The sequence below is a fragment of the Pseudorca crassidens genome, chromosome 16 (genome assembly GCF_039906515.1).
Source record: "Pseudorca crassidens isolate mPseCra1 chromosome 16, mPseCra1.hap1, whole genome shotgun sequence".
Taxonomy (NCBI): Eukaryota; Metazoa; Chordata; class Mammalia; order Artiodactyla; family Delphinidae; genus Pseudorca; species Pseudorca crassidens.
The window spans coordinates 31612690-31630225 of record NC_090311.1 but is presented as its reverse complement, the minus strand read 5'-3'; the positions used below and the strand labels follow the sequence as shown (position 1 = coordinate 31630225).

Genomic DNA, 17536 nt, shown 5'->3' with positions numbered 1-17536 from the left:
GGATTGCTTCTTGTTGTATGTGGGAGTGAAGAAACTATGTTTTTTTGTTTTATTTATCTTTGGCTGTGTTGGGTCTTCATTACTGCACACAGGCTTTCTCTAGTTGCGGCGAGCGGGGGCTACTCTTCGTTGGCGGTGTGTGGGCTTCTCATTGCGGTGGCTTCTCTTGTTGCAGAGCACGGCCTCTAGGAGCGCGGGCTTCAGTAGTTGCAGCACGTGGGCTCAGTAGTTGTGGCGCACGGGCTTAGTTGTTCTGCAGCATGTGGGATCTTCCCGGACCAAGGATCAAACCCGTGTCCCCTGCATTGGCAGGCAGATTCTTTAACCACTGTGCCACCAGGGAAGTCCAACTATGTTACGTTTTGCTCTGTAAACCACCAACATAACACTTCCCACCCCATCCTTATGTGGCTTTATGCATATCTGTTATTTACCAGCTGATAAAAGAGACACGTACCTGTATTCATTACGGACTCAGAAGAGAATGTAGCTTCTTCCACTTTGAGAAACGAATATGTGAAATCAGAGATCTAGTCTCCCGTTGAAGAAAAAAATAAGCTTTGCAGACACCTTTACTTTATAAGGTTGGAACAGCAGCACCATCCATGAAATACAAACCACAAATTTTACTGTTTCTGAAGTTCCTATATTGTTATTAATTTTGGTCTTAAGTTGATAGATTCCACAGAAGGTGATAAGTATCTTTTACCTCTTCCTCCATTAGAAAATTAGTTTAATAATGGATTTCTTGATCAAGAGCATCACCACTTACTAAAACGTACATGGAGAGAATAATCAATAAACAGGCTTTCTAGGATCTTTTTTTTTTTAAGTCTTCTGCAACATTTATTGATAAACAGGAAAGGGGTTTTAATTACAGTTTTAAAGCTCTTTTTTGTCACTATTATTAGTAATTCTCTATCTATGTATGGTAATATCCAGTTTTAAAAATACTTTATGATTTAAGACTTTAAGTCATAACATGTCTGTTTAGCTGATTAGTTCTCCCCTATACTTCTAAAAGAGAAATTGTACAGTACAAGAGTCATTCATTGGGATTAGATTTATTAATCTAGTTACCTACTAGTTTGACATTTTAGGAAGGAGGTAATTGGGTTTTTTTAATGATGGATAAACTTGTGCTGGTGTTTTGGATCTTATGATGCTGAGCATGTTCTGCACTGGTGCTAATGTTTAACATAATTTTATATTTACAAACATACCTGCTACCCAGAGGCAAGTATTAATTTAGTCCATATGGACTACTGACCCCTCTTGAGACTGCAACATACATACTCCTAAACACACTCATACATATTGTGTTTAGACTTTAAAGTATCTTAACCCATTTCTGGACATGAATGTGTTATAAACCTCCTGATTTCTAGCAACATATAAAAAAACACTGCTATTAAAAACACTTCACGAGTCATTGTCAGCCATTGCTGGCATTCTGTCACTAGAGAATACACAGCAATATCTGGTATGTTGCATGCTTTCAAGATAGCCTGGATTTTAAAAGTTAGTCCATTAGTTGTATCTGATGGATGTAAATTTGCCTCCTAGTTCACTTTGTGTCAAGAGCTAAAACTGTGAACTTTCTCTTATTGGTGGGTAATAACTGAAAATAAAGATTTTATTTTCATAAAAAAAAAGAAAAAAGAAGCTTTGATTAAAGGGCATCTATGAAAAATCATTTATACCTTTTATTTATTCAGGCTTGATTGAGTCAATTGACTCTCCTCAGAAAATTTATATTATTTCCCAGTATAAAGCTCTTACCTGGATTCTTTAAGCTAAAATCAAAAGTCCTAGTTTAGATCACCATTTGCTACACTCTGCTTTTCCATTACGTGTTTCTTCTTGCCTGTTTCCTGACACCGAAAGTCCAAGGAGATAATAATGCTCTCAGATTTCTTTCAAGGACAATCTTTGCCTTTTTAAAAAAGCATAAATCCTAGCTCCTTTGCTTATCAAGGATTGTGAACCATGTTTAATTAATTGCATGAAGTCAGAAACGTGACCAGTGTAGGAAGTCATAATAGTGCATAAATGGTAGCTATTGTAAATCAGTGAAAATGTTGAACTTTCTGTGTTAGCTCATTGTTTACTTGTACTCCTTTCTTCTTTCCTACTCTAGTCTGAGTCCTTATCTCCAGCCCTATAGGGGGAACAATCCACAATAGACCTTCTGTTGTTGGAAAAAGTCGGCTGCACCAATGACTTCTTGCTGCAGCAACTTATAACTAGTTTTTATTAATAAAAATATTTCTGCTAGATTTTGAACCTAAAAGTAAATCAAACTTTTGCTATTCTTCAACATCTTTTTTCATTTTTTAAACAGTTATACTTTAAAGTATACATGTAATGTATCGTGTTTAAATTTTTTACTTATTACAATGAAATGTAATGGTTAACATGCATGCTCTGAAGTCACGCTAACTTGGGCTTATTCCCAGAGACCCATAAATTGTGTTCGTGTGTGACCCTGAGCAAGTTATCTTAGCACTCTAAGCTTGTTTCTTCTTTTGTAAAATAAAATTAATAATAGTGTGTACTTCATAGGCTTGTAGGATACACTAAATGTGATGACAGTGCATGTAAAGCACTGTGCTTGGTGATAGGCATATAGTATGCTCTCAATAACTGTTAGTTAATATTATTTTAGGACCTCGTTGCTCGCTTTGTATCTTTGATTCCTATTATGCCTGATACACTGGATGAAAATGATGGTTTTGACATATGGATGACATCAGAGGTAACAAATGACATTTTATAATTTAAATGTATAGTATTTCTTACTTGCTTTTCTTTTAAAGAAAACTTTTTAAAAATATTATGCACTTATGTAGTAATTTGCTTCGTGCAGTTTGAAGGTAATTGATAATTTAATACATCATTTTCAGCTCTATAACGATCCGTAAAAATAATTCTTAAAGACCAAAATTCTTATTCAACATTTTAAGTAGCTCATAATATTGAGATTCAATGGGAATTCCAGGAGTACAATATTATGACATTCTCCAGAGAGAAATATGGCTTGTTCACTATAGAGGTGGTCAGACCCTGAAGTCTAGCAGAAATACCACCACTTCCCAGAAGCTTTCCCCAGTTTTCCCACATCTGAATGAAGAGCTTGTATAGCAGTGCTCTTCCTTGGCACTTGGATTAAAATTGTCTTTAGTCTGATTTCCAAGTAAAATACAGGCCCCATGCAATATTTGGGACATATTTATACTAAAAAACTACTTGTTTATCTGAAATTCAAATTGAACTAGGCATCCTATTCCCCACCCCCCTCCACAAGTGTGGCAGCCCTAATTAGAGCACATTTTCCATTCCACCTTAAATTATATTTAGTTGCTTATATACTGGCCCTATACCCACACACTGTACATATACATCCCAAGTTTAATCTCCTTGAGTGGTAAGGAAGATTTGATTCTTATTTATTTTTATATTCGTCACTTGTACGTACTTTAAATTTAGCAAGTATTCAATATTTTTAATGGAAAATACCAGCCTGATGGGAGCCTAAGAGAAGGACACTCTCCATCTGGAACTGATAGTCCTGGCACTTATCTAGAATGTTTTAGAGGTTAGGTTTTTTTAGCTGAAATGGACTTAGCGGGCACAGGACTAACTTAATAGGTCAGCTACCCTGCCTTCTGCTAAGTGGGAGTAAGGGAGATACAAGCACATGGTTTGTTTCAGGATCCAGTGATTCAAATCTGGTAAAACTCAAAGAGGAGTCAGTTAACTCTAGATTCTTCTTAGACTCTTCAAACTAATCAGAATGTGTCCAGGGGTATTATGATCCTGCAGAACATTGAAAGATAGCCTCTAAAGTAGCTAAAAATAACCACAAAATAACCATTCAGGCAAATACTAGTGCTCCCGAGTGCCCTCCAACCCAAACAATACCCATAATCCACAGGTTACCACAGTCATAGGCTTCCTCTTGGCCAATGTCTTCCCATTGACATGAACTGTTTGGACTTGGGATACCCATGAGTGAATGACTAATTAGTTTGTCACAAGACAAGAGTTATTTCTCCTACCCAACATACAGTCTTGGAGTCAAACAAACCTTGGTTCAAATCCTACGTCAACCATCTGATAGCTGTGTGACCTAAGATAAGTTATTTAGCTTCTTTGGACCTCAGTTTCCTCATCTTTGGCATACAGGGGTTTTGAAAGGATAGGCACCTGGAACGCAGTATGTTAGTTACCTACTCTCATCCATTCCCTCCTTCTCTTATGAAATCCAGTCAGGGGAACCTCCTTGGCCTGACGTTGAAGACTGCTCATAATCTGCTCTTCATTCTCCTGTTCACACACACCTTTCAGAAGAGCCACGTTACCATCCTCCCTAGCCTCCTCAGCATCACATTCAGTCGGTGTGTACTGATGTGGCCATATCAGTTGTTAAAACATTGAAATGCTTCCAGACTGGTAAATAGTCACTCCAAGGGCTCCTGAGCGCCCCCTCCCCAAGCTCCCTGACCACCACAGCCCTTTCTCTGGGACTAATGAAATGGAAGCACACGTGCAGTCTAAATGGTGCAGCCGCTACTCAGCAATAGCACATCATTGCCATATGAACATTTGGGCCTATACATTTTGTTAGATCCTTTGATTTTTCAAGCCAGAAATCCAGAGTTTTATATGAGATCTTCCAACTTTTAAAAGCATTTCGGGGCCAAACGAAACACACCTATCAACTAGAACTAGGTTACAGACCACTGGTCTGCCACCTCTGCTGTGCTTTTTCTCTCCTGCCACCACTGCTTTACTAGGCACCCTGTATGTGATTACACCCAGCCCAACTGTTCAGCTCTTTCAATTAAAGAAGTTTCCATTACTCTTTCTGATTGGGCTCCAACTCAGATCTCTTCCTCTCTTTCAGTTGAGAGCACTATGTTGGTACAGGACAGAGTGTAGCTCCATTGACCAAACGATCCCTTCCTCCAAAAACACTATGTGATTTCCCATCAGGTGAAGTTCCTTAAAATATCAGCCAAGATATCCCTGTTTTCCAAGGGTATATGTCTCAAACAAAAATGCCCCATTTTGGAGGATAAAATTATTGGGTCACTTACACAGTATCCACATTAATTATGCCATGATAAAGGTGATCCTTATGTTCCAAGTTAATGTTCTCTCTTTCTAATGCCCTAGTGTGTTCACAGGCAAAGGGTGCTGGAGCTTTCGGCTTTGCAGTCATCTTAGTGACCTGGCAAGGATGTGTGTGTGAGGGTTTGGAGGGACTCTAAATCTGTTGAATGCTTGCATTACTCAACTTTCTCTCCTCCCCTCCTTTTTTGTGTCCTTGTTGCTTTTGTTTTGCCTTAGCGCTGCATCAGTTTGGCTATTGGAAATAAGGAGGAGCATGCCATACTTCTCTGTAATTTCTTCCTGTATTTTGGAAAGAAAGCTTTGGTCCTCCTAGGAACCTCGATGTTGGAAGTAAGTGTTGGACTTAATATTTAAATAGTGTAAGCAAAACTAATTAGCTTTTAGCTGCAAGTTTAAAAGACTTCAACCCCAGGTTTCCTTCTTTTCACAAGCTAATTAGGAAATTTCCTAGGCGAACAATTATTTACTTAGGAGGATAATGTTCGTTCATCAAAATTTCTACAATGTAAAGAATGACTTCCTTTTGTTTTTCTTCTTCATAAAGTAGTACAAATAAGAGTGCTACTTCATGGAGCTACTAAAAATATTAAATTACATAGTAAATAGCACTGGGGACAGCACCTGGTTTATGTGGAAAATGCTCGATAAAATGGTGGTGGTAGGTGATGTAGTAATAGTTACAGTAGTAGTTATAGTGGTTGTTAACCATCATCACCACCATCATCTTTATGTGTCCCTAACACTATATTTTAAGATCCTTAAGAAGTACTTCTTCCTGTTTTACACTGCTCAATTTTTAATCGTGTAAGAAGTGGGCCAGAAATTTATGTTAACCTACCTGAAATTTTTACAACTTATATACACTTGCATTCAAACCTCCAGAAAGCTGTCTTCTTTTGGATGTTTCTATTTCTACTATGAATATCTTGATAAGTGTCAAAAACTTCCAGTCTTGTTCTTGTCATGATCATTTATTTCTCTATATTCCCTTAATTTCCCCATATGATCCCCCGCTGTAGTTTTGAGTGCCACTAGATGGCAGTAAACAGCCAACAATATTTCAACAAACATTTTTACAGTTTTACCTCTGAGTCAACACTGGGTGGCAGCACTCATCTGTGCCTTTCACCTCTGCTACTGGTTGAGGTGAAGCCTCTTTACTGTAAAGATGAGCACAGTGATAAAGAGCAAGAGCTTTGGAGTTAGGGAAACCAGGCTACACAGCACAGTGTTAAGAGTACAGGTTTGGGGTTTCCCTGGGGCTTCCCTGGTGGCGCAGGGGTTGAGAGTCCGCCTGCCAATGCAGGGGACACGGGTTCGTGCCCCCGTGTGGGAAGATCCCACATGCCGCGGAGCGGCTGGGCCCGTGAGCCATGGCGGCTGAGCCTGCGCGTCCGGAGCCTGTTGCTCCGCAACAGGAGAGGCCCGCGTACCGCAAAAAAAAGAGTATAGATTTGGAAGTCATAAGAGGATTTTAAAACCCAGAAATGACGTTTACTAACTGTACGATCTCAGCCTTATTTCTCTGAGCCTCATTTATCTCCTCCCCGAAAAGGAGTCATTCCATTTACTGTTACCCTAGACAAGCTTCATGTGAAAGATGGGCATGACCATCATCCCTGCCTCACAGAATCTGGAATTCATGTGAGAAAATTAGTGAGTGCTGAGTACAGTAGCTGGGGTACTCAATAAATGTTAGATAGTCATTATTATTGTTACCTGACATTTTTATTCTTTGCTAAATAAGAAAGGTTTATACTTCAAAAGTATGTGCAGAGCGAAATAATCACATAATGACTACTTTTATTCCTCAGGTGCTTTCCTGTGTAATTTCTCTCTGGCCTCTAACTCTGTATCTTGCTCACAAAATTAATTTTATGGCTTTTCAACTTCACTTGGCTTTTCAGAGCCTTAGGCAAAATTCCATTCCCTAACTCTGCACGGTGTTCACCCTTGGTCTCCAAGTATGTTCCACATAAAGCAGGGCTAATCCATGTAGCACCTTCGTGTGAATCACACAAAAGCGCCCCTACCTCCAAACCCTTTAGTACTGGATACTGGGAATTGGTCATAATATACTGATTTTGTTAGAACAACATATTTTATTGCTATGAGGGTACACCCTTCAGGACCATACGTGGCAGCACTAGCTCAAAAGTTCTCATTTGAATCCTCATGCTAGCCTGGGCCTGAGGATTTCAGTTGCTTTGGTTTTATCCTTTTCAAAAAAATTGTAAAGGTCCTAAAAAAGGCTTTTAAAAATCAGAGATAGCAGGGAGTTCCCTTGTGGTCTAGTGGCTAGGATTTGGGGCTGTCACTGCCGTGGCCCAGGTTCAATCCCTGGTCAGGGAACTGAGATCCCGCAAGCTGTGCGGCAAGGCAAATAAATAAATAATACAGGAATAAAGAATAACCAAGGTAACTGGCAATATTATCTATTAAAAAATCAGAGATAGCACATGCTTACAGTATAATTTCCACATACGAAAATGAGTGAAATCAATCATCCACCAAAAATGCCTTTAACTCTTTCTTCTCACAGGGGCATGTGGCTTATGTATTAACGCCAGAAACTGATGAATATTTGCTTTGGAATCCATTAACTGGGCAATGTCATAAGCAGTTTGACCCATTTTGTCCCTTACAAAGTGTAGATTGTTTGTTTGATGGTGAAAATGTAAGTATATGGCGGGGGGCGGCGGGATCTTGAGTTATCACCTCAAGAGTTAAACCTGTGGTTCTGTACACTGACCATACATTAGAATCATGTGGGAACTTTGAAGAAGCTATAGATGTTCAGTTAGAATCCCTGGGGTGTAGGGCCAGGGGAATCTTTTATCCCCAAGGCTCCTTAACGTGATTCTGCAGTGCCTCCGAGGTTGAGAACCAGCGAGCATTCTAGTGCGCACACACCCCTGGAATCTCTGTACCTCCTGCCTCAGAACCATCCTTGGCTTCTGCCACTTCACTGGGGAGTAGGACTGTAAAATTTTGCTCCGTCCTAACCTACTATGGGCTTCGTACTCCTGTGGGCCTCTACTGATTTTATGTTGATGTATTAATAGGTCTGGTTTAACATTCAGCAAAATAATTCACCAGGGGCTGTATATTTTGACTATTCAAAGGAAAGTTTCTGGAAACAGTTGCTTCCAAAAAATTATCAAGGGACGAAAGCACAAAGCATACAGGTAAATTATACTTTTCCAGGTGTGTCTCTATGAAAGTTACCATTGGTTCTAATCTTAGGAATTGTGACAGCTCTTATTATGTTTATACAGCTGATTGCTTATTGAATTATTTGGCAGTATTAATAAAACCTAGTTTTCTCTGCCCTCCAGCCTGAGTTTGGGCTATTGTGATCCTTTTTCTCTACTTGCAGAAAAGAGGAATTGAGAAGAAGGTATCATCTTAATTGTGAATTTAGGTTTTAAAATAAAAATTTTAAAATGTTCATCATGAAACATAAAAAATAATGTCAAGATGGTGTAATAAGTTCTTACTTGGACCTAGCCCTTCTACTACATATCCATAACAATGATAAAGTATAAAAATTGAAAAACAGAAGGCTTATCTGGGCTCCCAACCATGATAGTTATCTCATGGAATAGAAGCAGGACAGAAACACTAGCAGTGAGTGGGGCCCAAAGAGGACGGCACCAAGGTCTGAAAATGCTTCATGAAATCCAGAGAACCAGAGCCAGTCTCACTTTTTGAAGCCAGGGACTGTGTTGCGGCTCCCCTACTTTGCTACTCTTGAGAGAAGATGGGAAAGAAAAGCAGCAGACTCACTGCCTGGGGCTCAGGAGGTAAGAGACCAAAGTACAGAGCTGAGAATCAGGAACCAACCTAATCACCAGATGGCTTGTCCAGGGGATCTATGATGTACTCACTACTGCTTTGGGAAGGCACCCAAATTCCATTTCGACAGCTGTTTCTGGATTGAGAGCCATGGTATGGCAGTGTGCAGGCAATTGCAAAATTCAAAAACTAGGAGCTATGACCCAGAGGAAGAAAGAGAGGGGGGATGAGAAAAAGGACAATGGAAAAATAGGAAGAAGACAATTCACAGAAGCAGAAACTCTAGGGCTCAACGTCACTCATAACGAGGGAAATGCAATTTAAAACAATAAAACACTATTTCACATGTAGAAGATTGGCCAAACTTTTTTAAAAGTGTGATCACATCTAGTATTGGCAAAGAGGCAGAGAAACGGTGGGAGTGTGAATTGCTATAAACACTTTAGAAAGCAATATGGTAAGGTTGGTAAAGCTGAAGAAACCCAGCCTCTGATCCACCAGTTCATCTTCTAAGTATATACCCTAGAGATACACGCACAGGGAGACAAGTACACGAAGGTCATTACTGAATTGCTTGAGATAGCAATAAATAAATAAATAAATAAAAGGAAACAATTCATCAACCAGAAAATGGGCACATGAGTTATGAATACTCCTACTATAAGATATTCTATACAGCAGTAAAAAAAGAGTATATGAAACTACTTTACTGTAGTTCTTAACTTGGCTGTACGTGCAGTGTATCGGAATGTCTGAGGGAAGAGCCCACGCATTGGTATTACTTAAAGCTCCCCACGTGATCCCACATGCAGCCAAGGTTGAGAACTACTGACCTAGAGCCACTGTTATCCGCATGAATGAATATAAAGAATGTAATGTTAAGCAAAGTAAGGAAGATGTGAAATGACACACTTACACGAAGTTTGAAAAATATATGTTGTTTACGTATATAGAGATATATAGTGATAGTGTAAAAGCTTGCATGGGAATGATAAACACCAAATTTAGGGTAAAGTTTACCTTTGGAAAGAGGAAAAAAAAAAGAATGATATCAGGGAGCAGTATACAGAGTACTTCAAATCTGTCTGTAATGTTTTACATCTTTAAAAAAAAACCTAAAGTATGGAAGAATGCAAAGATTAGATGTAGCTTGGTGGTATGTATGTTGGGTGGATGTTCACTACATTATTCTCAGTGCTTTATCTGAGAATGTTTGACATAGTTCATAATATCAAAAAGAAGGAATGGTGGTTGTGGGGAGAAAAATCAAACAGTATCAAAGTGTAAAAAGTGAAGAGTTTCTCTCCTCTTCAACATCTTTTCCCCACTTTCTAAGAAATAGCCACTGTTGGTAGCTTCTTGTGCATCCTTCTAACATTCTCCTTGCAGATGTTTGTAAAGTCCTTATAAGGAAGGGGAAATGTGCTTATCTCTCTTGAGCAAACCACATTTATGGCATCCACAGACCTTGCTTGCTTTTCCCATCCCAAAGTTGTGACCAAAAGTATTGCTGCCTCCTAGGGGGGAGAATGATATATTTAGAGTTGAAGTTTTTTGTTTCTATTAATCATTCTCTTATTAATTCAGGTAATGTGTATTGAGTGCTGCAGCAGGCCAGCACTGTTTTAGGTATAGGTACCACAAGGAAAAAGACATGTCTCAGTGCTCTTGGAGCTTGTGTTCTAGAGGAGGAAACAGAAGGAAATGAGCACTTGCTGTACAGAGCGATAAATGCTACTATAGAAGAAATGAATGTGCTTTGGGGAGCACTCAGCAGGAGGCCTGAGGTGAAGGGGAGTTGCAGGGGCTTCCTGGGGAAAAAAAGTGATGACTAGCAGAGTGAAGAAGGGTGAGCAGGAGCTGGTTTAGATGGAAGTTAAGGAGGAGTATGGTCCCAGCACAGAGCGGGGACAGCAGGCATGAAGACCTGCAGTGGCAAGCGGATGTCTGTCAAGGAGCTGAAAGGCCAGCCTGGCTGCTGCCAAGGAGTGAGCCGAGGACAGTCAGAAGCCAACATCACCAAGGCAAGGGCTGCCATCATCAAAAGTGTATTTTTAAAAGCCACTAAACCCTTTGACAAGTTGAATATATAAATATAAAACTCATAGTTGCATTTGACTTGTATCCCTACTGATTTCTTTCCTGTGGGTTAATGGCCCTTGATCTTCTGCCTTGTCGCACACATACAGGAATAAACCACTATCTGTGGTGAGCACTGTTGTCGTTTTTTTTCTTAATCGCAATGGAGAACACAAATTTGAGTGTGTATGATGAGAATATGGGTATTCAGAGATGGAGTTAACAGGGAAATCCTCTCAAAGTTTTAAAGGATATGAATTCCCTGAAAGGGGCCTTTGCCTGAAAAGAAAATAGACTAACACTCCATAAACTTATCAAGTCAACATAACCCAGGCCTCTTTTTCAGGCCTGAAAGTGGCCTAACTAATCCCTAAGAGTTGCCAGGATAGGGGTGCGGGGGATTGTTTTGGAGGGGCAGACAGTGGTTGGTGACAGCAATCAGGGACTTCAGTTTACCTGTCCTGACTGTGATAGTTGGTGGCCCCTGTAAGGTGATGCTGCAGTTTATGCTTCCCTTTCTCCAGTATCTCTCATCTCCTGCCGTGTTCACTGTGGGGAAAGTCACTGTGCTTGAGCCTATGCTCTAATCTAGTGGTTATCCAGCCACGGCAGGCATCAGAACCTTCTGGAGGGCTTGTGGAAAAATGGATTGCTGGGCCTTACCCTCAGAGTTTCTGAATCACTGGGTCTGAGGTTGCTGGTCTGGGGGCCATGTTTTGGGAGCCACTGGCTTAGATCATCACCTGACAGACTGAGCCCCCTCAAATCACTCCCGAAATTTTCTAAGACCTAGAGGCCTAGCAAATGTTTCCTTCTTTTCGTACAACCCTCATTCCACTCATGAGGGGGAAACATCTGTCCGTGTCTCTATAGCTCCTCTATTTCTCAGCTCAGAAATATCCTAAGTAAAAACCGCCTAAACCCAACCCCTCACTCTTGTCTATATGAGCCCTGCAGGGAGGGGAGGAACGGGTTAGGTAGTGGGGAGGGGGTTGGAGAAGTCCTCTCCTCCTCCCAGAAAATCCTGCTCAGGGGGCAACATGGGGAAACATGGTAGAGCATTGCTCTCTGCTGTTGCTGGGGTGCCTGGGGCAAAGGCTTGGCGACAGGGAGATTGAAATGGACTCTGCATGTATGTGCGAGTGTGTGCACATGCGCACATGCAAACACAGAGCCCTGACTCCCGCCTGCTGAAAGGAACAAATAATCAAAGAAGGAAGATGATACACCATGTTACAAGAGTAATAATAACAATAGTATCTGATCTTTGTTGAACAATATGTGCCAGGCTTTACATGTATTACTTGATTTTAAAATCTTTGCATGATCCCAGGGAAGTAGGTACTGTTATTGTCCCTCTTTAAAAGACGTGGTAACTGAGACTCACAGAGGTTAAGTGACTTCACCAAGGTCACAGTTAATAAGTGGAAGATACCAGTGCAACTTCCAAGATTATCTGGTAGAATCAATAAACATGTCCAATGCTTGTTTGAATAAACAGATGGGGATAGCAGATCTGTCTTCTTCTGTCATGAAAAATATCTTTTGTAAGTCCATTCTCCCTTCCATGCCCTGGTGAAGTAGTAGTAAAATCAGAGGGAACACTGTGACCTGTGTTACCTTTGTGCCTCTACCATGGAGTGCTTTTGCCACATGAGACTGGTTTAGGTTCACCCTCATTATAATCAGCACTCCAAGGGCCTACTGACGTAAACATGGTCTCCCTAGAATCTTTTCTAACTTTCAGTTTTCTGTATTTCAGCCTGAAGAAATAATTTATTCTGATACTAATAAAAGCATGGTGGAAGATCTAAAGAACAGGTATGATCTCTATTTATATATTATGAGTATCATGTTTTCTCTCTAATCTCTCATTCAGCCACCCTTCAGTCCTCTAACCCAGGCTCTCAAAATACCCATTAGATTCAGCAACAGGAGCATGAAATGCAGATTATAATCGTTCCACTGAGTCATCTGTCTCTTGGTGCATCAAAAGTCACCCCTCCGCTATCCAGGGTGCTTCTTGAAAACACATGCCAAGTTAAATATGGTTGCATCTGGAAAACACCGTGGGCTGCCGTTAGGAAGTTCTCAACACAGACACCTGTTGAGCCGTATAGTAATAATAATGCAGTAGCTAACACTTCTTGAAAGGACAGGAAGGTAAATGGCCCACAACCTGGTGTGTGGTAAAAAGAGCCAAGCTGGGTGGCAGCAACATCAGTACTGTCCCTCGTAGGCACCCTCCCCCTCCCCCCACCACACACACACACACACACACACACACACACACACACACACACACGTCCGGAGGAGTGGTTGAGTCAAGCCCAAAGGGTCACAGCCTTGCAGCAGACCTCACTCCTACTCCAGATGTGTCAGAAGCTTCTAGATCTGACTACCTCCAGTGACTCATGCTGACACAGCAGGCTGGCATGTAAGCCGCTACCAACTAATTGAAACAGTATATGACAAAAAGCATTTTGCCACTCCCTTTTCTCACTAGCACACAACTCTCACCTCTTATTCCCCTCCTTCTTCCCCAACTCTTAACAAAAAAGGAATAAAAGCACTAGGAAAATGGTCCCCAACTTCTGGTTTTCATCAGAAATTGCTTCTAGAACTATTGTAAAATATAGGTGCCAGAGGTCAAGACCAGACCTGTTGAATCACTATCTGGAAGATAGTGAAATATTTTGATAAAGTCCTACAGGTGATTCTGGCGTATAGCCGTGACTATGACTCTCTGCAAACTTGAAACCGCTTAGTCACTTTATGGACTCAGCTGAGAGGAGAGGCCCAGCAGCTTCTTCCGGAGCACACAACGATTCTGCCCAGAGGAGAAGCTTCCATCAACCAACTCACACTGTGCTCCACTTTCTCCCCTCCCCGAAACAGTTTCTCAGCAGGCACTGTTTTAGAGGCGGCATAGGTAGGCAAAACTCCCTGCCCTCGTGGAGCATACGTTCTGGTAGGGAAACTGCTCATCATACTGACCAATCCAGTGCTTCATTTCCTCCCAATGCTGCTTGCTGAATTAACTGATCCAGTTACCCCATTCCTGCTAACATTATCCCAGACAAGATATCTGAATTTTTATAAAGGCATTTCTTGGAAACACAATGTCTTATGTCAAAGGAGGGTCTTGGAGAATAGGAATGCCAACCCAGTAATCAGATGGTAGGCAAATCACACCCAGTAGGCAGATATCCCTAGCCATAGAGGTCTGGTTTTCTCCTAAATCAAAAAAGTATCATTCTCATACTTGAGAAAAAGTGACAAAACTTTTTCCACATTTATTTAAATGAGTTGTAATTTATCATAAAATAATCTTTGCATTCTTACCTTAGGATTGAAAGAACTCTGAAATATAAAATAATGGAATGGCGACCTAAACAGCCAACACGTTGGAATAGACAATGTACTTTCATTTTAAGACAAATCCTTCCTAAGTTAGAGCTTGGCACCGGAAACGTTGTTTCATCTGAAGAAGAGAGTGAATTTGAAAGACTGCTACAATTTTATTGGGTTTGTATATGATTTAATGCATTAATGTCATTTGTTTTATCTATGTTATTAATTGCCAGATGATACTAATCTTAAGTATCCCTGAAATGCCTTTTATCTTGATCTTAGGTGATACATGCTATGGCATTAAAATGCATTTACTTATAGACTGAGAAATTTCAAATGTAGTGAGTAACTAGTACCATGACCAGATTGCATGACATTTTCTTGGAATCAGTTTTTTAATGTATAAACCACAAACTTTGGAAAGAGATACCCAAAAGGAAACCACTTGCAACTAAGAAACTAAAAAATGATTTCTAGATGGTACAGTAATAGAATGGATTCCATGTCCTTGCTTCTGGGCAAGAGGACTAAGGCAAGCTTTAATATCTTCTACATGCAAATTATTCTCAAATTTATACATCCAGCCTGGACTTCTGACCTCCTCTCATATATTCACCAGCACATTTGACATCATCATGGATGGTAGAAAGGCACTTCAAACTCAGTTAAGTCCATAATCAGACATGGTGGGCATCTGGTGTATTGTTAGGGTCCTTCTTTTCTTCCCCTATGATATCCTTAGTTATGGAATCCTCTCACCTCCTTTTCCCTATGAATTGTTCCAGTGGTTTTTTGGAAGCCCCAGCCTCTCAATAGTGATATTCCTTCCCCCTACTATCCCGTAGACTAGAAGATGTCTCCTCGGGAAACCCTCTAAGAGAAGAAAGGAAGGAATCTGTTGGGAGTTTATACTCAGGCTGCCAGGGAGGGATCTGCAGGCACTATTCATTCATGAATAGGGAGGAAGTTGTTTTGTTTTGCTTTCTTTTTAATAGAATTAGGGGGTAAAGAGATAAGCAAAGCATAGTTAAGTATAAGCCAAGGTTTAAAACTTGGAGTTCCTTTGTAAAATTATCTGCTATTTAATAACACACATTCATGAACCTAGACCGAATCCTGCAGCTTGGGTTCAAATCCTGGCTCAACCACTCATTAACTTTGACCAGATTGCCTAACTTCTCTATACCTTCTACCCCACGGCTCAAGATAAACAGGGATAAAAAGAGTTACCTGCTTTGTGGTTGTGGTGAGGATTAAGTGAGCTGCTTAACCATAGCACCCAGCACTTAATAAATGTTAACTATTATTTGTATCCTATGTGGCAGCCATTGTGCTAGACACTTGGGGTTATGACAGTAAACAAGACAGATACAATCTTGAGCATTCACAGAGACTGTGGGCTAGTTTGAGAAATGGACCAGAAAACGAGTAATTGCAGTATATTTTATTAAATAAGCTAGGAAAGGACAGTGTCCTATGCAACCACAAGAGAAGAGCACATCAACAGATTTAAAGATCAGGAAAAGCCTCCTGAAGTAAGCAAACTAAGTCTTGAAAGAAGCTAATGACTGTCCTTTGTATATTCTTAAATAGAAAATTTTACATGGGACCATGTTCCGTACCCCTTAATTCTGTCATATGGTTATCAATAAATATAAACTGAATCAATGTTAAATAAATTCTTCCAAAGTGCTCCCTTAAGTCTGTCACTTATAGGATCAAGGTTTCCTTGTTGGCAGTTTGCGATTCCAGAAAGGGTGCAAATATGTGGAATGTTAAGTGTGCAGCCTCTGGCATTAGACAGACCCGGTTCTGCTCCTCTCTCTGTAAAGTGGGGATTATAACAAAGCCTACCTCATAGGGTTGTTTGAGGATTAAATATGTATGTGAAGTATTTAGCATTGTGCCTAGAACATAGTAAGCACCCACAAAATGATAACTATTATTATTATTTTATGACTTCCATTTCTTTGAGGCTTCTGTAATCTCTTTGCATCCAGTAATTCTCCATCACCTACGTGACCGTAATGTGGTTTGACGTGTTATTCTGCCATTTGTCTAGGTCGCAGGATTTCCTATCCAGATGCCATACACTGATGTACAGTCAGTTATTGATGCTGTGTATCAAACTGGAATTCATTCCTCTGAATTTCCTCAGACAGAATTTGCTCTAGCTGTGTATATTCACCCCTACCCAAACAACATATTATCTGTTTGGGTGTATTTGGCTTCATTAGCGCGGTATCAGTGAAAAGGAATAAGGGAAAAGGGAAAGATTGTACATAGCCCCCCTCCAACCAGAAGCCAAACTTTTCTAGTACTTGGGATTTTCCTATTTATCCTCAAATCCAGACAGGTGTGAGCCCAATTTTTGGTTCACTTATAGAGTTGGGCACAAGACTCACTCCCTGAGTCTTTGAGGACAAGCATAAATGACCTCCTCACCGGAGACCTCGTCAGGGAGGACACTTTGGGAAGTCTGGTGCCTTGGGTCGCTGTCTACGGCAGGTCTTATTCTGGGAAAGAAGCAATTCTGACTTCTCTCTGAATCAGTGTTACTCAAATTGGGGGCCCCACACCACCTCCATCAAAATCACCTGGAAAGCCTTATTGAAAATGCAGAATCCCACATCCCACCCAGGACCTACTAAATGGGGATCTCTGGGAGTACAGCTCCAGAACCTACATTATTTTAAACAAGCTCCCCAGGTAACTCTCTTGACCAGTTAAGAGTGAGAACCTTACCTTATAGAGTGTTGTCTTTACTGAAGTGAGGCTAGTACATCTGATGCTGGTTCTGATGGAATTCCAGGCAGAAGTTATTCAAATAGAAACCCAAGGTCATTGCTTCTCGTGAGATAAAAGATTATTTCACTGGTTAAGAATAAGAGGGAAATATGCCATGTTGGGTTGAGGACCGCTTCTGGCGGCTTCTCAAAAATTTTCTCTTTAGATGCCACTGACCTGAAGTCATTTCATCTCCAAGTATTTGGAAGGGACTCCCAGGAAACACTACCTAAATGCTTTCCTGATTCTGTGACAAAGGGAGAAAATGGTCTTACCAAATCCCAGAGCTCCTTTTTTTCTTAATGAGCAGCCCCCCATTCTGCCTCTGGCACTTTTCTGCTGCTTTTCTTTCACAACGGTGCCCCCAAGGAGACCCATC

General features: G+C 40.6%; 1 protein-coding gene across 1 annotated transcript in view; it reads left to right on the top strand.

Annotated features, from left to right (window-relative positions):
- The window catches only part of CC2D2B (coiled-coil and C2 domain containing 2B), a 96082-nt gene extending 79192 nt beyond the window's left edge, over positions 1-16890 (top strand). The window contains exons 29-35 of the mRNA XM_067709881.1: positions 2669-2758; positions 5356-5469; positions 7682-7816; positions 8205-8327; positions 12779-12837; positions 14367-14544; positions 16433-16890. Coding sequence (XP_067565982.1) covers positions 2669-2758; positions 5356-5469; positions 7682-7816; positions 8205-8327; positions 12779-12837; positions 14367-14544; positions 16433-16621 — 888 coding nt within the window. The 3' untranslated portion in view covers positions 16622-16890. The remainder of the gene's footprint in view (positions 1-2668; positions 2759-5355; positions 5470-7681; positions 7817-8204; positions 8328-12778; positions 12838-14366; positions 14545-16432) is intronic.
- The last annotated feature ends 646 nt before the right edge of the window (positions 16891-17536 follow it).